Raw genomic sequence first — 26,696 nt, 5'->3', positions numbered from 1 at the left:
GCCGCATAAGTCAGGAAATGGGATTAAATTACTATCCCTGAAATTGAAATAAGATTGAATGAGCCCCAACTTCTTCTGTTGTGAATATCACAATTAGGAGAGGGAGCAGAAGCAAAGGATCATCCCAGCACCTAATTTGAGTTCCTGGTCCAACTCTCCCAAACTCTTCGTTTTCGGGTAACTGGCTTTGGGGAAAAATGAGATTATTTAGGAATACACATTGAATGACCCCATTGATGAATCAATAATTGATGCTACATAAGTGATTAGATGCGATTTACTTCAACGTGGAGGAACCTTTAGGTGCTTTACCTTTTACAAATCGAATGAATTGCCAGCCGATCATCTATTAGTAGATGAAGCAGATCTAGCGAACAATTCTATTCCTAGCTAGCCTTACTTCTCTGGCGCAATAGGATTCTAAGGCATTGCACAGACCCTTCCAAAACCAAGAAGCTGAAGGTTTACAAGGAGCCTTGGAAAAAAAAACAGACTAAGGAATTATCTTCCACTTCTAAACGCCAATCAAACTTCGAGAAAAGAGCAATTAATGTTGAAAGCCATAATGCTTTTAAAACCAAGACCTCTAGAATGAATGGATTTATATAATTTGTCCCAGCTCACCCACTTGACATAATTGCTAAACTCCTTCCCACACCACCAAAAATTAGTCAATTTGCTTCGAATTGAATTATAAAAACTCACTGAAATTTTAAAGCAGGACATGAAATTTTCCAAGATGTTACAAGAGTCGATAGAGAAAGCTAATGTGATCTTCATAATATACAAGGTGAACCTACCTCTTTTTATACTTTATCAGCCACCAAAAAGTCTCACTGAAGTTATTAGAGGATCATTTATTAGACGGCAGAGTTGTAAGTGCTCAGCTGTTGCCTGAATATCTAGCAGTTGCCCGCTTCCCTGATTCCACATTCTTCTACAATCTAATATTGATCTCGTACGCTTTCATCTTTGCCTTAATCCCATATTAATTAGGTGAGCATTATGAACTCTCCCTCTCCATCTCCAATCTTTTCTATTACATGCCATTACAAGTACAATGTTTAACTTTTAAAAGTCAATTTTAATAATTGCATCCCTTGTTATTTTTGTACCCCCTATTACAACTAGTCTTCGTCGTTTGACCAGCGATTAAAATTTAAATATATTAAGCACTAATGATATCCATACTTCACAAGTGTCAGCTCTCCCTCAACACCTAACAACTGTCTAAGGCTAGAAATTACTAACCACTCCAACTATCCCTATACAACCATTAGCATGAGAATGCATGCATTATTAGGGGAAGTACATACTGAGAACCTTAAAGTGAGCAAAATGAAGAAAATAGAAAGAGAAAAGAATGAATGATGCAAGACACAGTTCTCTATTTCGATTTTATTTCGATTTCCCCCAATAAAGCTAGTATAAAGATATAAATCACTGGGTGCAAGATCTGGAAACACCATGAAAGATAAACATACTTCCACTTCTCCTTAATTCGAATATCCCATGCACAATAAAGCTATTTCCAATCGGTAGCATGCTGCATATAACATATCCCATTTAAGTTGGGCAAACCTCTTTCTAGGGTTCCATACCTTGGGACTTTATGTTCATAATGATGTCATGCTTGCTTTTGGTACTCCGGAGAAACAAATCTTGATCAAACCTATATTTGCTCAATGGATACAATCTGCCCGTGGTAAAACTTCATATGGGTTCGATGCCCTTTTATCTTCAATGAATGGCCCGGCATTCAATGTGGGTCGTTCAAAATATACTAATAAGAAAATGTGAGCCCTAAGCTCTTCTTCTATTGAAGAATTGCATATTAATAGATCTCTCATACACGAGAGTTAAATCTAGAGAAAATAGTTTTACATAAAATATGAAAGAACAGACAAGTTAGGACACGTAGGACTCTATAGCCATAATAAAATCATATAAAGTTAAATCTAGAGATAAAGGATTTTCATAGTATATGAATGAATAGACAAGTAAGGACACATGGGACTAATTAGCCATAATGTAATCAAACACACATGGAAATGACCACTGGCCCTACATTAATAATAATTCATCTCGGTAAAACAAGGCAATCAGCCAAGACAGTGTAAATACTATATAAGTACACACACCAACCATCGCAATCACCACATGAATATTATGCCGAAATAGAAAAGAACTAATAATTGAAAGCTACATCCACTCAAATAGAACTATGAAGCAAATCGGCCGGTTGTCAAAATTTTAAAAATTATAGAATACTTCATACCATTACAAATGAGAAACATAATTATGAAATTTTCCAAGATGTGAGAAATCCGATGTGATCTGCAAAATATAAAAGACAATTTTACCTCTTCTCATATTGTATCAACCATAAAATAATAAATAAATAAATAAATAAAATAAAATAAATAAAATAAAAAATCCTCATTGAAGTGAATAGAGGATTACCTCTTAGATGGAACACCTTATATGCAACCAAATCATTTTGATAGAAACTCAAATACACCATATTGTTAGTCCTCTGTTGTTGCCAGCATATCTAGCAGTTACTCGCTTATCTGATTCCACATTGAAACCTTGAAACCTTGAAATCCTATCTCACCCTCGTACGCTTTGATTACCTCAGGCGCTACGTCCTTATACTTGGTTAGAAACCTAGTCTCAAAATTCTTTATGCTAACATTTAACATCCCAACCACATTTACATCCTTCCGAATCAATCCCTTTGACAATAGAACTTGCAGAACTGAACATCTTGGAATGATTCTCCTTTCCAAACTGAACAGTAAAACATTTGGACATTTAGCAATCGCTGATGCTCTTAACCCTACCTTGTTCACAAAGAAATTCATCAGTTCCCTGATCTTCTTCTCTGAGCGAATCATACATATTGGTTGCAATTTGAATGCCAAATTAAATGTGCTTTCAGACCAACTAAAGCTCATATAAGCTTCTTTCTTTTTTTCCCAATTGAGTTTGCCATTTGATGACATTTGATGGACAGCCAATATGTAGTATATACTTTTGGGATCAAAACCCATATCCTTAACTGCATCTGTAACCTCTTTAAACACATCACCTCCCAACATAGTGCTCTGGGCTGCAACATGATTAGTTTTCCAATATGAGATTCAGGCACACCATGGGACCGTAAGGTGTGGATATTTGGCACCAAAACTTTTTCAACGTTGCACCCAATCACACGGCTACATCGCTTAAGAGCATGAATTAAATTCTCATTGGCCCCAATGTATTGTTGAAGGAAATTAAATGTGGGTTTGATTTGGTTTTCTAAACTGGTAAATAACACATTACATGAACAAAGAATCCTAGGCAAGTCAGGTCCGACAAGACCCAAAGATTCAAAATACTCAATTTTGGGTATCAAAGTTCTCTCTGGATCAGCCAAAAGTAAATTTGGGTACCTGGAAATTATGCATGAAATGTGATTTTCAGTGAAGCCATGTGACCTTAACAGCTCAAGAACAGAGTTCGATTTCTCTGTGCTCTTAATGTTGACCTTTTTAGAAGCTGAGATAGCAGATTCTAAAGACAACCCACATGAGTTTGTGAGGTAAGAGACCGTGAGTGTTTGTTTCTTCATGAAATTTGAGTGGTTTGCGATTGATTGGGTCTCAAAAAAATGAACAATTGTCACTGTAGAATGACTGGTCCTGTGATGTATGAGAATGTCGTATATGAAATGAAAGATAGGTGATATAAACTTACAGGATCTGAAAGCCATAGGGCTGAGATTTTGTATGTTAGCTTCTATCCCGTGCTCGATGTTCCACAAGTTTCAGAGAAAACCCAGTGAGAGTGAGAAAACCCTAGTGAGAGTGATTCAGAAAAGCTTTAATTTCAATCTATGATTCAATTCTAAACTTCTTTTGGGCTGCAGACATGTCCAATTGGCCCATAAGGGTCCAAAGTTGACCAATGGCCATTGGTCCAACTCATAGGCGATGAAACATGTCCCACTCCCGTATAATTCATTATAGCACATGCATACATACACTTATAATTCTTCTATTTTTTTAATAAAGAAAATTAAAAAATATTAAAAGAAAAACTATGATCGTTGTTGAGTTAGATGAGTTCTGCATAGTCTCGTTTGGTCTTGTCCAATTGCCATGGTGACCATATTGGGGTGCAACAAGAGTTGGGTAATTCGAATCCAATTCGAGTTCAGCCAAATTTTTTACGTATTTGGACAATTATTTTTATAGTTAGAGTTAGAATTGGGTTGAAAATTTTCAATCCGAATTTAATTAGAATTAAACTTGGGTTAAAGTGTTAGCAATCCGAGCCAACCCGAATTCGAATTCTAATATTATTTTCATATATATATTTTTACTTTTAAATACATTATATATAATATTTAAACTATGATTATTTTCTTCTTCTTTTTTTATTTTTTATTTTTATTTATTTATTTTTTGTTGAATCTGAACTTATTGTATGTTGATATTTAGGAGAATTAATTTTCTAAAACTTAGTTTGCAATTTATTAAAAATCTACAAGAAGTCTTTAAACTTTTTCCTATTTAAAAGTAATTTATTCTAAAACTAATTATTCAAAATCATATTAAATTTTCGGTATAAAAATTAGCCATATGAGTAACTCAAATTAACCCGAAGTTTTTACCTGAAATCTAAACCCGAATTGCAAGCCCGAATTTAAAAGTAGAATGATGGATTGGGCTTTGGTTGAGTAATTAAGGTTGAGATAGTTTTAGAAAAAAAAAAAAAAATTAAAGGTTGATATAAAGTTAGAGTTGAACTTAGATTTAGTATTTCATATAGTAAATTGAATTCAAATTATACCTTAAATTCGCGACTAAATATGGCTAACTAGGACAATAAATCAAAAGGATAATTAATGCACTAGTGTTAAGAAACACATATCGTTCAGTTTTCCGAACTTGCCTCCAATGAGATAGGAACTAAAGGAACCACCATGTTAGAAACTTGGGACTACTTACCCATAATGTAATATAAATAATAAGTCCTCGTGTTAGTAAAATAGGAAAATTCACCAAATCACTGTAAATACTATATATACCATATAAATACGCACATAACACACACCATAATCACCACATGAGTACTCTATATACCATATAAATACACACATAACACACACCATAATCACCACGAGTACTCTGTGAACCTAGAAAATAATTAATAATTGAAAATTACAACCAATCCAATGGAACTATGAAGCAAATATGTCCGTTGTAAAACTTTTAAAAAGAATTGTTTGATTCGAGTTGGAAATGTTACGAGGACAACCATCAGAGCAAAAATTATCGGAGAAGATTTCAACGGTTCTCCAATCAAATTGATCGGAAAATCAGTTTATTTAAGTTGAATACTTGAGCTCTAATACTGAGTCATTTTCCTTGTATATTACAAGACAGAGCACCCAAGGTCCTAAACAATTTATATTTGAATTTATTTATATATAAATTTTATAGAAATAGAAGCAATGATGAAAATTGGTAGCTCCATCTAGCTCCATAACAGAAAATTGGGAAGATATGTCCGACCCATCAGAAATACACATAAATATTTGAAGCTCATTCATTTCATTTTCACAATCATGGAACTACAACTAAAGAAAAAGTACAAACTTATTATCTAAAAATAGTTTTCTTTTTTCTGAGTTCTTAAAAATTATTTTCAGAGTTACAAACCAGATCCTTATTTTTTCATATTTTGAATCCCTAAAAATTTTAAGTAACAAAATATTTGCTAAAATTGGAAGGTCTGAAACAGAAATGCACACCTAACAGAAATGAGGAAAAAAAAAAAAAAAAAAACGCGCACACACACACACACACAAACACAAGATTTGAGGAAATAGATTGAAAGAACTGTCTCTCTCTTTCATTGTACCAATACTATAACATTGAAAGTGCAAAAACATAACTAATTACTTATAAAATTTACTGCTCATAATCTGAAAAAGCATGAGGGTGACAATCTAAAAATATTTCCACTGCTGCATAACAAACACAAGCCTAGTGCTACAAAAATGTAGCACCACACAAGAGTGAAAGGATGCGAGTGATAATTTAGACAATAACAAAAAGGAGAACCGCTATAGGTTATGTAGGTGGGAACCTGAAAAGAGAAAAAATAAATAAATAATAATAAAAATCTTATAACATGGAAATATAGATAGCACCTGATGAACGGCTAACAAAATATAGGAAGAGTATGCAGAAAATCACTTCGCTATAAGATCAATAGATAAAATGATATTATCACTTTGTATGATCCAAAATTATAGTCACGAATGGTGTTCCTCTTTCCCAAGCATCCATAGGGAACAACGATTAATGATGAACAAGTAGATTTTATCTTCAAAACCTGCATCATTTTGTTGGGATGGTTAATATAAACACGAGCCTTGTGTCACATTCATAGATATAAGTCATGGCCGGCATGTTTCTCTATCAGTGGCTCTTGGAAACTCTGTCCAAAGCATCAAAAACGCTCTGTAAAGTAACTTCCTCTACAATCACAATCTTGTCCCTTGATTTAGAACCAGAGCCAATAGAAACCTGCCTTCTCTTCACCCCAATAACCTGTTTATAAATCAAATGAATATTGTGAAATTCCCGTTTGGGACACTATATCCTTTTATCCAAAATTACCAAGAAGGAACTGGAGAGCAAAGGAAAGAACTATCAGTTTAGAAACCACCCAATTCAAGCATGTTCTTATTTTAATGACAATAAAAATTCAACCATTTGAAGCTTTTAGTAAAAAAAAACACATCAATTTAAGTATTTACTGATACCAATTATTGTTTTACAGAGGTTCTGTACCACTTGTGGAGTTAAAGAAGTGTTAATCCAAGTTAATAATCCAGCAAAATTTAATAGAAAAATTAAAAGACAACAACACGACATATAACACAAAAGTATTCTGTGCACCAAAAGGCAGAAAAATTTAAGATGACAAAAATCTAGACAAGATGAATGAAGGTTACAATAGTTAAGATTTTTTTCCAAGAGCCCTAAATACCCCCGACTCAATCCCCAATAACAGTTGCTCCCCCATTCATAACTGCATTCCCCAGCTTGGGGTATAGCCATAAAAGTGCAATCCAAAATCACAGAAGCGTTAAAGGGTAAATCATTGTTACATTGAAGGTTCATTCAAAAGGTAGTCCTGCAGTAAAAACCTCTCTAGTTGTAAGAATAATCATTAGTCAAACAGATTTTCACCTGATTGGGCCAATCACAGAAGGTATGTGCTACTAGAGAGTACCAAATTTAGTGAATTCCATTGTTCTAGTGTTAGAAGCTAACGGATTTATTAGTGCTTCATTACCTTGGTCAGCTCACAAGTAGGAGTGTCTAGAAGCAGGGATTGAGGAGGTTAAAGGTTTCCCACAGAGCTATCTATACAATGATGCAAGTGCAATAGATCTTAATTTATTCATCATCCTCTTATCAAAGAAATATCAGAAATATTTATATATAACTTCTATTTATTAATTTGATATTTTTTGATTCAATAATTGGAGCTTCTGAATCTTTTAGATGACTTGAACTTTCTCCAAAGTTAGTTTGTGTTCATATGATGATAGGCTCACAGTCGAGGTTTCAGTAAGAAACACGAAGACTGGATTTCTGAGCGGTTCACCAACTGTTAAGAATGAAAATACCAAAGTGACATCCTCAATCAAAAGGTGTTGCACTCAAGGTTAGACCCGATGTAATCAAAATTGACTTTAACTCTGGGTGCAAAGGAAGTTAATGATGCATAAAAAGGATAAAAGGAAGGCTGTCAATTCTTTGTTGAAGTTTATCTCAAGTTCTGGAGGTAGGAGTTTAGTCAAGTCTAAAACCAGATTAGCTTTATGCATTTTATTTCTATTAGAAATGGGTTATAATTGTGGTCCAAACACCTGTACTGGGATTACTTGATAATGAAATTGTTGGAGAAATAAAATTTTAAATTTATGTGTTCTCTATCTTACGATCTTTCTTTGGGATTTAAACTATGAGACCATAGCCAACAGAATTTGAGCGCCAACAGTATTTGAGCCCACAATGCTAGAAATATCAGATTTCAGGCCAGAAATATCATTTTGCAAGTTTTTGGCCTTGATTCTAGAGTTAATTGAGTTGAGAAATACTTGTAGCATTGGATTCTCTCTGTCGGGCTGCATCTGTTTCAGCAAAGCACCAAGATCATTTTAGATGGTTATTAATATCTTCAAAATGCAAAGGCAGAAAGAGATTCTAAAATTAAAAATCACAGTGAAACAATCAAAAGTCTTGTACATGTGATTGAAGATTTTCAATAATAAGTTCAAAACAATTACACTGATCGCTTGTGACAGATTGAAGATATGTTAGCTACATCATTGAAGAGGTCACAAAAAAACTAGAATTGGTCAGGTTTATGGATTTATTTTCATTGGGAATGTATTCTAATTGGAGGAGAACTAAAACTCAAATCTAACTATTTTCTTTCTGATTCTATTCCTTTTCTCTTAAAGGGCTTGCTTATGAGCCTCATAGCTCATGAAATTAAAGTCTGCATGCTTGAAATTTCTTCCTACCAAAATTTCTTCTGGCTTTTCTCCCCTATTCTTGCTCCTCATCCTCCTTTTGTTTCTTTTCTAATCCCCTATCTTCTACCTTGTCATTCCCTTCTTCTCATCCCAGATTAACCGGTACTTGTCCTACATCAATCGGTATCAAAGCACTTTCAGTTCTACATCAATTGGGATAAGAGCACTTTCCACATCAATTGAATTGATGCAGCACAGAGAACACTCTGATACCAAATGATGCAAGACGCAGAACACTCCAATACCAATTAATGAAGAACAAGAAAGAAAATGAGAGGAGTATAAAATTTTCGGTAGAAGAAACATTAGGGAGAGAAGAGTAGAAGATATGGGAAAGAAAAAGAAATCAGGGAGGAAAAACACTGTAATGCATAATAATCTCAATCAAATCATCAAAAGTAATAAAACACTATAACATAAGGCTTTATTTATAGGAAAAATCGTAGGGAAAACCTAAGAAACCCTCAAAATAAGAAAATACAAAAAGAACCCTAACAACTAAACATTCTGAAAAAAAGGTAGAAAAAAATACGTAACCATAATTGTACCAAAAATCTGAAATGTTTTTTTTATCCTTATCCCTTTTCCTAATCATATGCGGTTCAAGTTTGCAGTTAAGATATCCATCAATTCTTCCCTGCTACAAAAGAAGTTGCATCTGGAGAGTTAATGTAGTGACATGGCTCCAAACGATTAAAAAGCTGAAATTACCATCAAACTTAAATTCTTTAAATCCATCCACTTGAAACATCAGGGATAACTTTTTTTACTTTTTTTTATTTATAAGTAATGTCTCGTATAATTTGCCCTTTCTTGAAGAGAACCCACTGCTTCCTCGTGTTGTCTTATAAGACATATTGCATCTCTTCCACAATAAAAAAGAAAAGTATGAATGACAACGTTGGAATCCACGTTTTATTTTGTCCCCGTATTTCCGGGTCCTGTGATTAGTGGATCACGGTTAATTAGGGATTTTAATTTATTTGACTTTATTTTATTCCTTTATTGTAACCCTAGTTGGAAAATATAAAAACAAGTTCCTGCACTCAATTAGAGACAAGCAATTACACAATTTATTTTTCTCTTTTTTTGTATCAAAGCCTTACACGCTCCTCTCTTCAAACCACTTGCCAGCACCACCCACCTCTCTCTCAATACCTTCACCCACTGCCCTAGACCCCACCCCACCTCCATGCTCTTCCCTAGCCTGCAGCGATTCCCCCCTTGGGAGTCCAGCTTTCTTGCAAATCCCTTGGGAGTGTTGTCTCTTCGGTTTGAACCCCTCTTTCGGGATATTTTTCAGCAAATAGCTGTAATGTGCTAGGGTGTTCTACCCTTCTTTGATGATTTCAGGCTACCGGTGTGTTCGGTAGCATCTCCGTGAGCTTCTGCGTGTCTCCGGCAGCTGGGTTGTTGGTGTTTGCAGCGATTTTCCTGTCCGAGAAATTTCTGAAGTTCTTTAAGTTCTTTCTTGATGGGTGACTAGTGAAAAAGGTAAGGAGGTAGTTGTTGCTCCCCGTTATGATATGTCTGTTTCTCAACATACCCCGACTCAACAGGTTACAAGCGTGTTGTTGAATGGGCGTAATTTTGCATCATGGCCTCACTCCTTTCGTCTCTATCCTGATGTTGATGACCCTAAATTTGCTGCATGGGATATGGATAACTGCACGATTCTAGGATGGCTAATTAATTCTATGGAAGAGAGACTTTACAATATATTCATGTACCATGGCACAGCACAGTCTTTGAACTGCTCTGGCCAGATGTATAAGCATGTGCGCAATGATTCCCTGATTTTTGAGTTGTACAGGGAAATGTCCCGAGCAGAACAGTAACTTTTGGGATTATCCGTGGTAGATTAGTTTGGGTATTTACAATCTCTTTGGGAGGAGTTGGCTCAGTATGAACCCCTAAATGATTTTCCACCAGACGCTGCCTCTATTGTTGTTAAGCATTTAGATCGTCAACATACCTACCGGTTCTTGATGGGGCTCAAACCTGAATTCGAATCTCTCCCATGCCAGTTTTGTATGATGCTTTTGCGACTATTGATAGTGATGAGCGCCAATGCCACTTACTTCTTCCTACTCCTGCTGTCATCTCTGATCCATCTACTGCAAGGGATCAAATGGCATTTGTGGCTAATTCTGGGTCCCGTTCTACTGGCGAAAAAGTTTTTGCCATCACTGTGGAGAAATCGAACATATGAAAGCCTGCTGCTTCAAGTTACATTCTAAGTTGAAGCAAAAATTTGCTAGTGGTCCTTCACGCTCCCCCTCCCGCACTGCTACTATTGTTTATGTTAGCCCTGGGCCAGTTACTAGCTTTCCAGATGTCACTCATCTATAATCTCATATTGGCCAACTTCAAGATCAGCTTATTACTCTTGTTCGGCAGTGTGCAGGTGCTGGTGTGACTGCTCCTACCACCTCCACAGCTATACTTGCCACAGGTACTCCTGCTACTTTTCACGTTAGGAAAGGGAATCCTACATGGGCTTTTGACTCTGGTGCAAATGATCATATGATGGATGAGTTATGTTACCCCTTGTCTCCTTTTTTTTTTTTTTTTTGATAAGTAATAATAATATAAAAAAGGCGCTCAAAAGGGGAACGCGTCCCTATTACAGAAATAGAACCGGAACTAAGACCCCAAGGAATCCAAAAAAATAATTAAATCATCAGAAGAAGAGCAAGAACTCCTCTTCACATAAGAGAATAGAGAGCAAAGAATGTGATGTTTCACCATTGCCGTAGACGACTCTTTATCTTCAAACATTCTACTATTTCTCTCCTTCCAAATACACCACAAAACACAATATGGGATAACTCTCCAGAAATCACGTACATCCCTTCTCATGCGACAACCTCTCCATACATGAATCAAATCCTTAGTAGATCTTGGCATTACCCAACACATACAAACAACCCAAAGATAAGATTCCAACAGTCATTCGCCACAGGGCAATGCATAAGGAGGTGGTCAACAGACTCCCCATGTTTCTTGCATAGACAACACTGATTAACAATACAGTTGCCCCTGATCCTTAAATTATTAATTGTCAAAATCTTTCCCCAAACAGCGGTCCAAACAAAGAAAGCCACCCTAGTTGGAGCCATGGATCGCCAAATAGTTTTCCACAGGAAAACATAATTAACAAAATGAGACGGACATAAAAATAGGGATCTTACTTTGAAACGACCGTGGGAAGGAGCCCAAATCAAATCATCATTTCCTCTGCCAACACCCTCCTGCCGATATAGAAGATCCAAAAAAACACATACCTCATCAATCTCCCAATCCTGAAAAGAGCGCCGAAAGTGCACATCCTACGTAATCCCACTATTATCAAGACGATAGCAATCAACTACATAGGCGTGTTTATCAACTGCAATACTAAATAATTTAGGAAATGAACGAGATAGTGGTTGATCACCACACCAAAGATCTTCCCAAAACCGAACACAACGTCCATCACGAACTTTGAATCTGATATGAGTAGAAAAGGCATCCCAACCCTTCCAAATAGACTTCCACATCTCTACTCCTCCCACAAGAGTAACCGGACATGTAGACCAGCCTCCATCTTCTTCCCCAAACCGACAGGAAACTAACCTACGCCAAGGACAGTGTGTTTCCCTTCCAAATCTCCATAACCATTTACCTAGGAGGGCTTGATTGAAAAGAACTATTCGTCTTATGCCAAGTCCTCCAAATTTCACAGGCTTGCAAACTTGTTCCCATCTGACAAGGTGATACTTGAACTCATCTCCCCTTCCTCCCCATAGAAAATCCCGTTGAATTTTTTCAATCCTATCCGCAATGGAACAAGGAATTTGGAACATAGAAAGAAAATAAGTGGGAAGACTCGATAACGTACTCTTAATAAGAGTAACTTTACCCCCCTTGGACAAATATTGCTTTTTCCATCCTGCTAGTCTCTTCGCATACCTGTCAATCATTGAATCCCAACTCCCCACTATCCTTGAAGAGACCCCAAAGGGCAACCCCAAATAAGGAATAGGAAAAGAACCCACCGTGCATCCAAGAACTGCAGCTAAGAAAGAGATATCCTGAACATTCCCTACTGGGACAAGCACACTCTTTGCCACATTGACCTTTAGCCCGGAGACCGCCTGAAAACAAGTTAGGATGCATCTCAAATAACGAAGTTGAGACACATCAGCATCACAGAAAACCAGGGTATCGTCTGCAAAAAGTAAATGAGAATCTCCATCTGTTGGGCTAAGTCTCTACCCACTTTGAAACCCTTAATAAAGCCAAGGTCCTCTGCTTTGTGCATAAGTCTGCTTAATCCCTCCATAACAACAAAAAAGAGGATAGATGACAAAGGATCGCCTTGTCTTATGCCCCGGGTGCAACCAAAGAAACCAGCAGGAGTGCCATCCACAAGAATAGAAAACTTGACAGATGAAAGACAGATCTCGATCCACTTCCTTCATTTGCTTCCAAACCCCATTTTTTGTAACAAATAGAGAAGGAAATTCCAATTCACATGATCGTATGCTTTCTCAATATCAAGTTTGCATAAAACTCCAGGAATACCGATTCCCAATCTGGAATCCACACATTTGCCAGTAATAAGAACTGAATCAAGATTTTGTCATCCTCCAATAAATGCGTTCTGGGAGTCCGAAATAATCCCATCCATTACTTCCCTCATTCTTAGAGCAAGCACCTTAGCAATAAGTTTGTAAATACAACCCACCACACTAATTGGACGGAAATCCTTAATGTCAGAAGCGCCTCCCTTCTTAGGGATAAGTGGAATTTGTCTCCTTATATTAATTTGTCATTTGTTCTTCATGTTCCCGGTTTTACCTTTAGCCTCTTAGTTGTAAGTCATCTTGCAAAATCTCTTAACAGTGTAGTAATTTTCTTTCCTGATCATTGTTTGTTATACGACTTGCATTCAAGGAAGATTTTTGGTAAGGGAGAGCGCGACAGGCTATACTATGGAGATTCACCATCTTCTTCTTCTAGTCTTCAAGCATCAAGCATCTATTTTACCTAATTCACGTTCTTTTTTAAAATAAAATAAAAAATAAAAAAACATTGCAATTGTGGCATGCCCATTTAGGACATGCAAGCTTTCAGTACTTATGTTGGTTATTTCCCGAGTTAATAAAAGCTTGTGAGACTTCCAAATTTCATTGTGTGGTTTGTGAGCTTTCTAAACATACTAGATCCAATTATATTCGTCTATGCATCGTGCCCCTATTGCCTTTGATTAATACATTTTGATGTGTAGGGTCCTTCTTCCGTTACTGCTTTGCTATGTTACTTTTATTGATGATCATACTCGGTGTACATAAGTATATTTGCGTAAAATGAAGTCGGGGGTTATTCATGTGTTTACTCAATTCCTCCAGTTGATAAAAACCCAGTTCAAAATGGTTGTCAAAAATATTCGATCAGATAACGGGCGTCAAAACATTTCCAATTACTTTCGCTCTCAACTCAATGAAAAAGGGATTTTACAACAACTTACTTATCCCTATAATCCTGAACGGAATGGTGTGACAGAACGCAAAAACCGTCACATCATGGCTGTTATTTGGTGCCTCTTATAAGGAATGAATGTACCAAAATATTTTTGGCATATGGTTGTTCTCACTACTTGTTATCTGAAGAATCATACTCCCAGTCGGGTTTTAAATGGTAAAGTCCCTCCGACTCCCTCTTCAAATTCTTCAGCCCAACAGTATTGAGTTTTCCATTATCCCTCAGGTCTTTGGGTGTACATGTTTTGTTAAAAACCGTAGTCCTACTGTACCAAACTTGATGATACAACTGTTCGTTGTGTCTTTATAGGTTATTCTTCTATGTCTAAAGAATATTGATGCTATGATCCTGTGTCCAAACATTTTTGTAAGGAGAAACCCTTCTTTGGCCATTCTTCTCATGTGCAGGAACGTGTCTATGTTGCTCCCTGAAGAGCCTTCTCCTCTGGCTCAACCTGTTCCTATTTTCGCGCAGGAAAAAAGTGCAGAAGTCTTCTACTCCTACTCTTCCAACTGAGCAGGCTCCTCCTCCTTTGCAAGTATATTCACATCGCCCTCGCACTCAGGATCCAATGCAAGAAACTCCCTTGGATACAGGTACTTCCCCTCCTATCTCTGATACTCTTCCTCCTAGATATCCATCCCGTGTTCGGAAACCCCCTTCTTGGTATGATTTTTCCTGCAGTATTAATCATCCTATTTCCAAGTATATGTCTTATTATGCTCTTTCAGATTCTTATACAGCCTTTTTGGGCAAGCTCGATTCTGTTCCTATTCCTCGATCCGTTTTAGAGGCACTTCGTTATCCTGAATGGGTTGAGGCAATGAAAGTGGAAATGGATGCTCTTCAGAAAAACCAAACATGGGGCAAAAACAATGAGGTGTAAGTGGATCTTTACTGTGAAATACTTGGCTGATGGATCTATTGATTGGTACAAGGCTCGCCTGGTTGCTAAGGGATTTACTCAGATTCCAGGGCAGGACTTAATGCTACTTTTGCTCCAGTTGCAAAGTTAACAATTGCCCATCTTCTAGTTTCAGTGTGTCACTGGCATCTTCTCATTCCTGGCCTATCCATCAGCTGGATGTCAAAAATGCATTTCTTAATGGAAATTTACAGGAGACCATCTAGATGGATCCACCACTAGGTTTTCGGGTAGAGGGGGAGTATTTGAGTAAGGTTTGTCGTTTGCAGAAGTCACTTTATGGGCTAAAAAAGTCTCCCAGAGCTTGGTTTCGTCGGTTTAATGTTGTTGTAATGGGAATGAACTTTATACAGTGTCATATTGATCATACATGCTTTGTTCGGAGACATATAAATGGTAAATGTATTATTATCTCAGTCTATGTAGATGATATTATTATTGTCAGGGGCTTATTTGTTTTTACTTATATAATGTTGGGGCTTATGTGTAATTTCTTAAACTTGTTATTATAAATAGAATGTGGTGGAAGGATGAAAGTATTCTTTCATTCTCTCTCTTTCCCCATCTCTCTCTCTCTCTCTCTCTTTTTCACATCCGCTTTTTTCTCTTTTTCTTCTTCTTCTTTATCACTTACTTTCAATTTGATTATATCAAGTCAACATGGTATTAAAGCATGGTTTGTAAAGCTCTAGGTTTGTAGTTGAAACCCTAGGGCAAGTTTGTGTAAACCCTAGTGGGTGTGAAGGGTTTTGAAGAGATTCCAAGATGGGATTTTTTTTTTTTAGCCATTTCAGTCTCGATCGGTGTTTTTTTTGTGTTCGCGGGGTTCTGAATTGGTGGTTTTTTCTTCGTTGTTAGCGATTCTGATATGGTCTACTTTGTTGCTTTCTAGGGTTTGTGTGGTGACTGTGTGGTCGCTTTTTTATGCATCTCAGAAGATGGTAATCTTTTTAGTTCAAGTTTGTGCGTTGGAGAGGTGGTTCTCTACGTATTTTGTTACTGTTTTTGTTTATGAGGACTGTATATCCAGAAATTGTTTGATAAAATGTCTGGCTCAGAGGTAACTTCAAAAGAAACTGGGTCTTCTCCTAGTCTGACTCCAGTATTGGGAGGTAGTAGTGATCACCATCTAGGCCTTTGTATTAAGACGGTTAGGCTGGATGAGATGAACTATATGGAGTGGGCTCAATCTGCTCGTATGCATATCACTGGTCGTAGGATGATCGACCATATCGAAGGGACCGTCACGTATCCCTCCAAGAGCGATCCTGAATTCAAAGAGTGGAGTGCAAATAATGCACTAGTTAAGACGTGGTTGTTGCAGTCCATGCAACCACAGATTAAAAAGGGTTTCTGTTTGTGAAAATAGCTAAAGAGCTATGGACGGTGTGGAAGAGACGTATTCCTTAATTGGTAATTTTGCAAAATTGTATGAACTCCAACAACAAATTCCAAGATTCAAGCAGGAAGACCAAACCCTTGCTACATATTACCACACTCTACGTGGTAAATGGGAAGAGTTAGATCACTACCAAGACTACATACTTATGTGTGCAGCTCATGTTAAACCATTTCATGCTATGGTAGAAAGAAATCGAATTTATGAGTTCTTGGGTGGTCTGCATCCGAGATACAAGCATGCCAGGGTACAAGTGTTAGGCAGGTATCCAGCCCCTACTTCTATGAGAGATGTGTTTTCGTATACCCAAGCTGAGGAGAGTAGAATAAAGGCTATGTCTGCACCTATATACACTAAGCCTGAGCCAGAAGTACCATTGTCTGAGAGTTCTGCTCTTGCCACACAACAATGGAACAAGCCCAATCCTCCAAAAGGAGGGAAACAGGATGACAAAAGCAAGTTGAGGTGTGATCAATGTGGGCGTACGAGCCACACTAAGGAAACATGCTGGAATCTACACAGTCACCCTACTCTAGCTCCTGCTAATGCGAATGCTAGGCCATGGCCTGGTCCATTTAGGGGGTTATCTATGGCACATACTACAAAGCGTGAGACTGCTTCTACTGGTCATGCCTCCTCAGGGCCACCGAGTTCTTTTTCCGAGGCTGAACTTGATGCTCTCCAACATCTACTATCACGACATTCCTCCGTCTTCACCTCTAACTTCGCTCAGATAGGTATCTCTCATTCGGCACATTAAATTTCCACAGTATCTGGTGGACCACCCTGGATCAGTAATTCAGGAGCCACTGATCACATGATTGGTATGGCATCTGATTTTTCTTTGTACAGGTTATGTTCTGGTAAGGATAAGGTTAGAATGGCTGATGGCACCTTCACCTCCATTGCGGGGAAGGGCATTGTTCCTGCCTCTCCTAATCTTACCTTATCCTCTATTCTTCATGTCCCAAAGTTTACCAATAACCTCCTTTCTGTCAGTCACATTACAAAAGGCTTGAATTGTAGCGTAACCTTTTTTCCATCTCACTGTGTGTTTCAAGACTTCGACACGGGGAAGACGATTGGAAGTGGACGTGAGGACAATGGCTTGTATTTGCTGAACGCGAGGCCAACTTCTTATTATGTTGCAAATCAATCTAGTGTTAGGTATAGTACTGTCAATAAAGATCTGTTAATGCGATGGCATAATAGACTATGTCATTTACCCCTTCCTGTTTTGAAGCATGTGCTTCCCCAGTTTGTTTCTGTTGAATCTTTTGAGTTAAATTGTGAAACATGTGTTCTTGCCAAACAATGTCGTATTTCTTATCCTACTAGTATTAATAAAAATATAGCTCCTTTGGAGCTTGTTCATTCTGATGTGTGGGATCCTCAATCTACTACTTCGTTACTTGGTTTTCGTTACTTTGTTGTGTTTGTTGATGACTTTAGTCGATATACTTGGCTTTATCTTTTTTTTTTTTTTTTTTTTTTTTTTTTATAAGTAATAATTGAAATAAAAAAGGCGTTCAAGAGAGGAACGCATCCCTTATACAAAAGTATACTTGGCTTTATCTTATGAAAATGAAAGATGAAGTTCATTCCATTTTTAAAACCTTTCATAGGATAGTATGTACTCAGTTTGGTTGTCCCCTCAAAATCCTTCGATCTGATAATGGAGGAGAGTTTATATATGGTGGTCTTGCCTCCTTTTTTGCTGATAACGAGATTGTCCATCAAACCTATTGTGTTGATACACACAACAGAATGGTGTAGCTAAAAGAAAACACCGTCATATTACGGAGGTGACCCATTCTCTTCTAATTGGGATGGGAGTGCCTAAAAGTTATTGGCTGATGTAACTTTAACAGCTACATATCTTATCAATCACATGCCTTCTAAGGTTCTTAGCTATCAATCCCCCTTCTCTGTCTTACACCATGACACTGCCTTGTTTATTGTCCCTTTGAAAGTGTTTGGTTGTGTTTGTTATGTTCACATTCATCATCGCAAGGACAAAATGGACCCTAAGGCAATCCGATGTGTCTTTCTTGGATACTCCGCCACTTAGAAAGGATATCGGTGTTATAACCCCACCACTCGTCGTCGCTTTGTCTCCATGGATGTTACATTCTTTGAGTCTGTTCCTTTTTTTTTCACTGCTCGGGATTCTCTATAGGGGGAGACTACTATACATGTAGAGAATCCGTTGTCCATTTAGAGGGAATGCCCCCTTCCTTTGCCTGTTCTCATTCAGGGGCAGGTTCCCATTCAGGGGGAGCTTCTTACTGAGGTGCCTATGTCTAGTCCTCCTAACACTAATGATTTGCAGTAGGGAAAGCAACCAATTGTCTACACTAGGAGGGTAAAACAAGTTATTGACTCACCCTAGGACCAAGAAGTCTCCCTCGATCCAGGTAATTCCTTAGCTGACATTGATACTCCTAATTCTTTTCCCAATAGCATTCCTGTTGATCTTAATGTCCCTATTGCCTATCGTAAGGGTGTTCGTAGCTATATAAAGCATCCCATATCTCAGTTTGTATCCTATGATGCCTTATCTCCAACATATCTTGCTTTCACTTCGTGTATCTCCTCTGTATTTATTCCTTCTAGTGTTTTAGATGCTCTTAGTCAAACTCCATGGAAGAAAGCTATGCTTGAAGAAATGAAGGCCCTTTAGAAGAATGGTACTTGGGATATTGTTCCATTACGTAGGGGTAAGAAACCAGTAGACTGCAAATGGGTCTACACAATAAAGTATCATACAGACGGAACAATTGAGAGATATGAAGCTCGGTTAGTTGCAAAGGACTTCACTCAGACCTATGGAATTGATTATCTGGAAACATTTGCTCCAATTGCCAAGATGAACTCTATACGTGTTCTTCTTTCTTTGGCAGCTAATTTGAATTTGGCCTTACATCAGCTGGATGTAAAGAATGCTTTCCTTCATGGTGACTTGGAGGAAGAGGTGTATATGACTATGCCACCAGGGTTTAAGCTTGCTAATGGTAAGAATTTAGTGTGCAAGCTAAATAAAGCTTTGTATGGGTTAAAGCAGTCGCCACGTACTTGGTTTGAGAGGTTCAGCACTGCTGTGAAAAGAGTAAGGTACACACTGAGTCAGGCAGATCATACTCTCTTCATCAAGAAGCACCATGGCTGCACCACTACCTTTATTGTATATGTTTATGATATTGTTATCACTGGAAATGATCCAGAAGAGATTCGTCGAATGAAGTCATTCTTGGGGACAAAGTTCGAGGTTAAAGACCTCGGATCATTGAGATACTTTCTTCGCATCGAGGTGTGCAGGTCAAAGAAAGGTGTGTTCATTTCTCAACGGAAGTATGTGTTAGATTTGTTGAAACAGTCAAGCTTGGAGCTAGACCTATTGATATTCCCATTGAGCAGAACTATAGGCTTAATGATGTAAATGGAGACCCATTAGATGATGTGGGAAGATTTTAGCGATTGGTTGGGAGACTGATTTACTTATCTCTCACGCGCCCAGATATTGCCTACGTTGTTAGTGTGATTAGTTAGTTAATGCATGCTCCACGTACACCTCACCTTGAGGCAGCTCATCATGTTCTTCGCTACCTCAAGGGTTCACCTGGTAAGGGGTTATTGTTTGGCAGTCATGGCCACTTGCGTGTTGAAGCCTATATTGATGCTGATTGGGCAAGGTCTATAACAGGTCGACGATCTACTTCAAGTAATTGCACATTTGTTGGAGGTAATCTTGTTTCATGGCGAAGCAAGAAACAGTCTATAGTAGCTAAATCTAGTGCAGAGGTTGAGTTCAGATCCATGGCACATGGAGTTTGTGAGTTGTTATGGCTACGTACGATGTTGGGTGAGTTGGGTTATCCTATTCGCGAGTCAATGAAGTTGTATTGTGACGACAAGGGTGCTATTAGCATTGCCCACAATCCAATTCAACATGACAGGACAAAGCACATTGAAGTCGATCGACACTTCATCATGGAAAAGCTTCGTCTTGGGCTGATTTGTACTCCATACGTCAATACACATGATCAAGTTACTGATGTTTTGACTAAAGGTGTGAGCAAGACTTGCTTGCAAAATATGTCAGTCAAGCTGGGTATGATAGATATTTTTGCACCAGCTTGAGGGGGAGTGTTGTCAGGGGCTTATTTGTTATTACTTATATAATGTTGGGGCTTATGTGTAATTTCTGAAACTTGTTATTATAAATAGAATGTGGTGGAAGGATGAAAGTATTCTTTCATTCTTTCTCTCTTTCCCCATCTCTTTCTCCTTTTCTCTCATTCGCTTTCTTCTCTTTTTCTTCTTCTTCTTTATCACTTACTTTAGATTTTAATTATATCTTAAATCAATAATTATCATCACTGGAGATCATACCTCCGGAATTGCTAAGAAGGATCTAGGTTAGTTCTTTGATATAAAAGATTTGGATCCCTTGAAGTATTGTCTTTGTATAGAGGTTGCTTGGTCAAATCATGGCATATCTTTGTCTCAGCATAAGTATGCTCTGGATCTTCTTCGGGATATAGGAATGATGGGGTGTAGACCTGCCTCTACTCTTATGGATCCGAATCTTAAACTTTCTGCTAAATCTCATGACTTGCTTACTGATCCCTCTATGTATCAACATTTGGTTGGTCATCTCATTTACTTGATGAATATCAAGCCGAATTTGACTTTTGCAGTTAGTGTTGTAAGTCAGTTTATAAATGCTCTGTGTTCATCAAATTTGGATTATCTTGAGATATCTCAAGACGTGTCCTAGCCTCAGCTTATTTTATGCATCAGGTAGTCAATTTGGAGTGTCATGTTTTGCATCTTATGCAGGTCCAAAACATACAGGCGTTCTACTTCGGATTCTGTACTTTCTATGGCAGTCATCTTATATTATGAAAAAGTAAGAAGCAAGCAATAGTGTTTTAGGTCATCCGTTAAGGTTGAATATCGTGCTATGGCACAGGGCACGTGTGAACTTCTATGGCTTCAGTCTCTTCTTACTGAGTTGGGCTTCGTTATGAAAGAATCTTCCAAATTGTTTTGTGATAATAAGTTGCTATAATGCTTGCTTCCGATTCTATTCTCGATGAGAGGTCCAAACACATGAAAGTTGATATTCACTTCATTCGAGAGAAGGTTTGGTCTAGTGCTATTGTTCCAGTGTTTGTTCCTTCACCTGATCAAACAGCCAATGTGTTTACTAAGTCAATGGGGCAATCTCTACTTCAGTCCTCAATTGGCAAATTGGGTTTGATTGACATCTTCGCTCCAGCTTGAGGGGGAGTGTTGGAATTCACGTTTTATTTTGTCCCCGTAATTCCGGGTCCCGTGATTAGTGGATCACAATTAATTAGGGATTTTAATTTATTTGACTTTATTTTATTCCTTTACTGTAACCCTAGTTGGTAAATATAAATACAAGTGTCTGCACTCAATCAGAGGCAAGCAATTACACAAATTATTTTTCTCCTCTGACAACACCTTTAGCGGCTTAAACTTTAGAGAAACATGCCTCTGTATATAATTTCCAGTTTACTAACAAATTAATTTCCAGTCAAAGTCACAGCTCTTCGATCATCTTAACTCAACCAAGTGTGCAAACAACAAAATTGTTATCAAAATCATCATATCCAACCACAAAATGATTAACATGCAGATCATCCTTGGGTTCTTTTAAGAACCTTGGTTTATTTGAGCATCGTTATCACCAACCTCTTCAACTGAAGTTAGAAAAGTCTCAATGGTGGGATTAGATTCTTCAGAAGAAACCATCTTTTGAAATTCCCTGTGAGTGATTCACAAATTAGGAGGTGTGAAGCCTAGGCTTATTGGTGTGACTCCAATAGGCTGTCCTTATTCAATTTCTTTTCTCCTTGATTTTAAATTCCATATCCCTACTGTCAACAAATGGCAGCCCTGATTATTTGAATTACCAGCCACTTAACCCTACATCAGGTGATGGAAATCTGATTGGTAGGGTATGGAGGAATTTTCAAAGATCTTGTTAAGGATTTTCAGAGGGGCATACAAGACTCCTAGTGATGGAGAGGAGCCATACCAGTAGCATTTTCAACCGACCTATCTGATTCTGGATTCTAAAATATGTGTCATATATTCATGTTGCAGACAGCACAACATGAGTAAAAGAATGGGTTATTCGTCTGAAATGCCTAATATTTAAAGCATGCTTGACACGTATGTCCAACAAAGGAAAATATTCCTAGTGTACCATTAAAAGAATCAGATTATTTCTAGATATGCTTCATTACTGCACTGGCGCTTCAGTATGAGTAAAACCTTCATCTCGGACACATAATTCATGTGTAAAGTTCATTTTGGTAGGGAATAAAATAAGAGAAATGATAAGCTCTTAATAATTCATCCATATCTTCATGTCTGAAGATTTGGGTATTTGAGAAACCCAATGGCTAAAAACAACTACTACTCTCAACAATGATACCAAAGTCTGGCTGGCAAAGCATAATATGAATTCAATCTATGAACTACTGCTAATTAACTACCCATCAAATGAAAAGTACTATCAGTTTCATATTTAATTGCATACATGTTAATCTTATTAAGTTAATAAGATGAATAACATTCAACTAAAGAAGTTATTGAAGCAAGCGTGCGGGGAAGGTCAGAGTCAAGGAAGACTGAAAGGTTAAGAAATGAATCTCAGATACTACTGGCCAAGACTGTAATTCTTGGAACTGAAAACATAGAAGTATTCTGCACAGAAAGAGAAGTTAAAATCACCAAATTAGATCCCTTGGGAGTTTGCATTATCTGATGATACCATTCATTTAGAAGCAGCCAACCAATTGGATTACCACTTCAAAGCAATTTCTGTTTTACAACTAGTGCTTGCTCCTAATAATATACCTTCAGTAGTTTTCCATCCACCCCATAAGTTTAATCCCAAGAAAGTGATTTTGTAATTATTGATGCACATATACAAATTTATAAATTGATATCCAAATATCTAACTCAAAGGGGGACTAATCTACATACATTCATCTCAATGAGGCAGAAATTTCTTACAAAGCTCTCATATTTCTCTGCTTAACCCTATACCATCAAAATTCTAATCTAGCAAGCTTAAATTACAAATAATCCAATCTCAATATTCATATTACATGTCTTATGTTTAATAGATCTAAAGGCCAACATAATTTGAATTTATAAGAGGTCTATGACCCTCAACTATCTATCAAAAAAAAACCTATCCTCAAGGTTACAACCCTTCAAGAAGCACAATGTCCAAAATCCATACATCTTTCTTATTGTTGAAAGATTTAAATATTAAAGTTACACTCTCTCTAACAGCTTAAGCTTTTAGAGTAGATGATTGTTAACATGGTATCAGAGCTTCAAACCCCACCATCACCCTGAGAATCAAAATTGAAACATGTGTTGGACCAAAAGAAGGCCACACATGACGGGGCGTGTTGAAGAATTTAAATGTTAAACTTACACCCTCTCTAACAACTTAAGCTTTTAGAATAGATGGTTGTTAACAGTAACTATTAACAAGAATGATCACTTGGAATTTCTCAATTGGTAGAAACTTTAATGTCTCCTCTCCTCTCCATGTCTTCAAAAAATTCAGTGCTCTATCCTTTGTCACAAGTTCTAAAAGAAAGCAAACAATTAAAAGAAATAGTTGAAAAAATATATAAAAGATCTAAGTTATAAAGCTTGTATTTATGCACTAAACCACGTAATACACTAATACATAAAAGGCTAGAACTTACAACTTAGAATGTTAACTAAACTCTTGACCCCAAAAAATACATTTCATCCTAACACAGTAAATTTAATCACATCTTAAAATATCACACTAGAAAAGACCACAAATAGTATACTCTCACATTGGCATAAACCAACCCCTCGCCTGCTACGGGATCATATCAAAATATTCAATTAAATATGCACCCAAAACTGTCTCTTCCCGTTACAAGCAAAGTTTTTTGTAATCCAACCGCGTTTCTAATTTTCTATCATTTTCCAAAATACATAAATAAATTCACATGCTATATTATTCCAATTCCTGATGGAATTGTAATTGACCACAAATTTGCATATATAACTAAACCACAAAAACATATTTTACACATGTTTTGGTAAGTAATTTACACATTTTAATGCCTGATATCCATTTTGTGTCACAAAATTCAAATGAAATCTGCTTCCCTAAAATTTGCATGCGACAACTACTTAAAATTTCTTGCTCTTGATCTTAAAAGCAAAAAGTTATATTGTTTTTGGCTCCAATAACCAAAATACATAATATACACAAGTATCTAATATGGACTAGTGTTAGCTTAAAAAAAAATATTGAGCTAGTGTTAAAATATGCTGATTAAAAAGTATTTAAAAATTAAAAAATACAGAGTACATACCGAGCTAATGTAATCTAGGAGTGCGGCGTTGGCTTCTCCGTCCTTTGCAGGAGCGTCAATTTGAACGCCTAAAGCGTCGTCGTTGAAATCTGGATTCATGAGAAATCATCAAAATCATATATATATAGAGGATATAGAAAATTTTGTCGAGAGGGTGAAAGGGCATGAACACTGTAGAGAGAGAGCGAGAGCACCTGTGATGGTGGCAAGTTTGGAGCCTGGCTTTGCGTGGATGGTTATGGCGACGGAAGAGGGAGGAACAAAACGAATACATGAGGGGAATTTGTTGGTGTTTACATCGGCTGGAGATTGAGTCGATTCGGCCGACTTGCCCTTCGATTTGCCTTTCTTATTTGGAGACATTTTTTTTTATTTTTTTTGGCGCTCTGATTGTAGCCGAAGACGACCTGTCTGTTAGCTTTGATGCTTTCAGAGAGAAAAGTGATGTTCACTGCAGCATAAGTTATGCAGTACTCATGTAAAAAAATTTGGTCTGGTCCAACATATAGTTAACACTCTCCATAATGTAATATACTTAACACCGTTACATAAAGTTGAAATACACGGCCACTAATTGATAACACAAACACCTTAACTCCGTTACATAAAGTTGAAATACACGGCCACTAAATTGTAGCACAAATAACGGGTAAAGTACACCAAACTCCCCTCCCCCAAGTTTGTCAAAATGACGTACAAATACAACTTACTTGTTTTTGAAATAATGATACTTGAAAAAATTCTATCCAAAAAAGACCTTAAATCGTATGAAAAGATAAAATTACCCCTTAATATTAAATTCAGATTTATTACAAAATATCCGACATGTCAAAATGATACAATTGCTCCTGAAAGTTAAGTGCCACAAATTAGCGTCACTTGGCGCTAGATTAACCCTAATCCATTCAAAAAAGACCTTAAATCGTATGAAAAGATAAAATTACCCCTTAATATTAAATTCAGATTTATTACAAAATATCCGACATGTCAAAATGATACAATTGCTCCTGAAAGTTAAATGCCACAAATTAGCGCCACTTGGCGCTAGATTAACCCTAATCCATTCATAGCCCTAATCTTCTAACCATCAACCACATACCGTCTCTCTCTCACACTCTCTTCTAATCTTTCATTTCTTCTCTTTGTGAGATAGTATTTTGTATTTGGAAATTATCATAAACAAAACAAGTCCAAGTCGAGTTGTGATTCAAGTTACTTGTAATGCAAGTTATCAAGATCGATAGTGACTGCGGAATAGAAAGGTTGTTCCAAGTTACCATAACCGAGATTATTCGAGAAAGGTAAGAACAACACACTAGGAAGAAATTTTAAACGATTAGGACACATTCTGCACTTAGTATTATTTCAAAATCTTACCATATAGTGTTTTCAGCTTTAGTGAACCAGGAAATTCAAGTCTGGCATACTTAAACCGGTTCAGCCTCTCTGAATCGGTTCAAGGTTTTCAGTTGGCCTTGAAATAAGTTTCTGCTATACTTGAACTGGTTCAACCCCTCTGAACCGGTTCAAGGTGTCCTGGTCAGTTTCCAACTTTTAGTTTCCTGTTTTAGAATTGTTTCCTAGTTGGTCTAGAATTGTACCAAATCCTATGCACGATTTTTTTCATATTTTCAGAGGGATTAGGTCATTTTAAACTCTATATAAACCTTGTCATACACATAGGTTTATTTACGGCTTTTGCATTATCAGTTTATTATTCTTAAAAGCCTTAGGAATATTTTTGTCTCTGAAAATCTTAGAGATTTTTTTATTTGTCTTTCTAGAACACACATATATTCACATAATGATTTT

The 26,696-nt window shown here is 37.1% G+C and overlaps 2 protein-coding genes across 3 annotated transcripts; both read right to left on the bottom strand.

The window, feature by feature from the left end:
- Window positions 1-2,561: 2,561 nt before the first annotated feature.
- On the bottom strand, window positions 2,562-3,619 carry LOC132266321 (uncharacterized). The gene is made up of 2 exons (XM_059767175.1): window positions 3,331-3,619; window positions 2,562-3,115 (listed from the first exon to the last, which is right to left on the bottom strand). Exons 1-2 carry the CDS (start codon window positions 3,617-3,619, stop codon window positions 2,562-2,564), a joined length of 843 nt encoding a protein of 280 aa, XP_059623158.1.
- Window positions 3,620-6,103: 2,484 nt separating this feature from the next.
- Window positions 6,104-25,373, bottom strand: LOC132267317 (uncharacterized). Of its 2 annotated transcripts, XM_059768455.1 has the most exons (4): window positions 25,079-25,373; window positions 24,885-24,973; window positions 8,174-8,206; window positions 6,104-6,611 (listed from the first exon to the last, which is right to left on the bottom strand). In XM_059768455.1, exons 1-4 carry the CDS (start codon window positions 25,245-25,247, stop codon window positions 6,480-6,482), a joined length of 423 nt encoding a protein of 140 aa, XP_059624438.1. In that variant the 5' UTR covers window positions 25,248-25,373; the 3' UTR covers window positions 6,104-6,479. The 2 variants fall into 2 exon arrangements, with proteins under 2 accessions (XP_059624438.1, XP_059624439.1); XM_059768456.1 differs by lacking the exon at window positions 8,174-8,206 and having other exon boundaries at window positions 25,079-25,372.
- Between the last annotated feature and the right edge of the window lie 1,323 nt (window positions 25,374-26,696).

The sequence above is a fragment of the Cornus florida genome, unplaced genomic scaffold (assembly GCF_030987335.1).
Source record: "Cornus florida cultivar Cherokee Brave unplaced genomic scaffold, ASM3098733v1 CherokeeBrave_3.0.0_Hap2_Chr07, whole genome shotgun sequence".
NCBI classification, from domain to species: Eukaryota; Viridiplantae; Streptophyta; class Magnoliopsida; order Cornales; family Cornaceae; genus Cornus; species Cornus florida.
The sequence above is the reverse complement of the archived record's forward strand: the minus strand, read 5'-3'. Positions and strand labels throughout refer to the sequence as shown.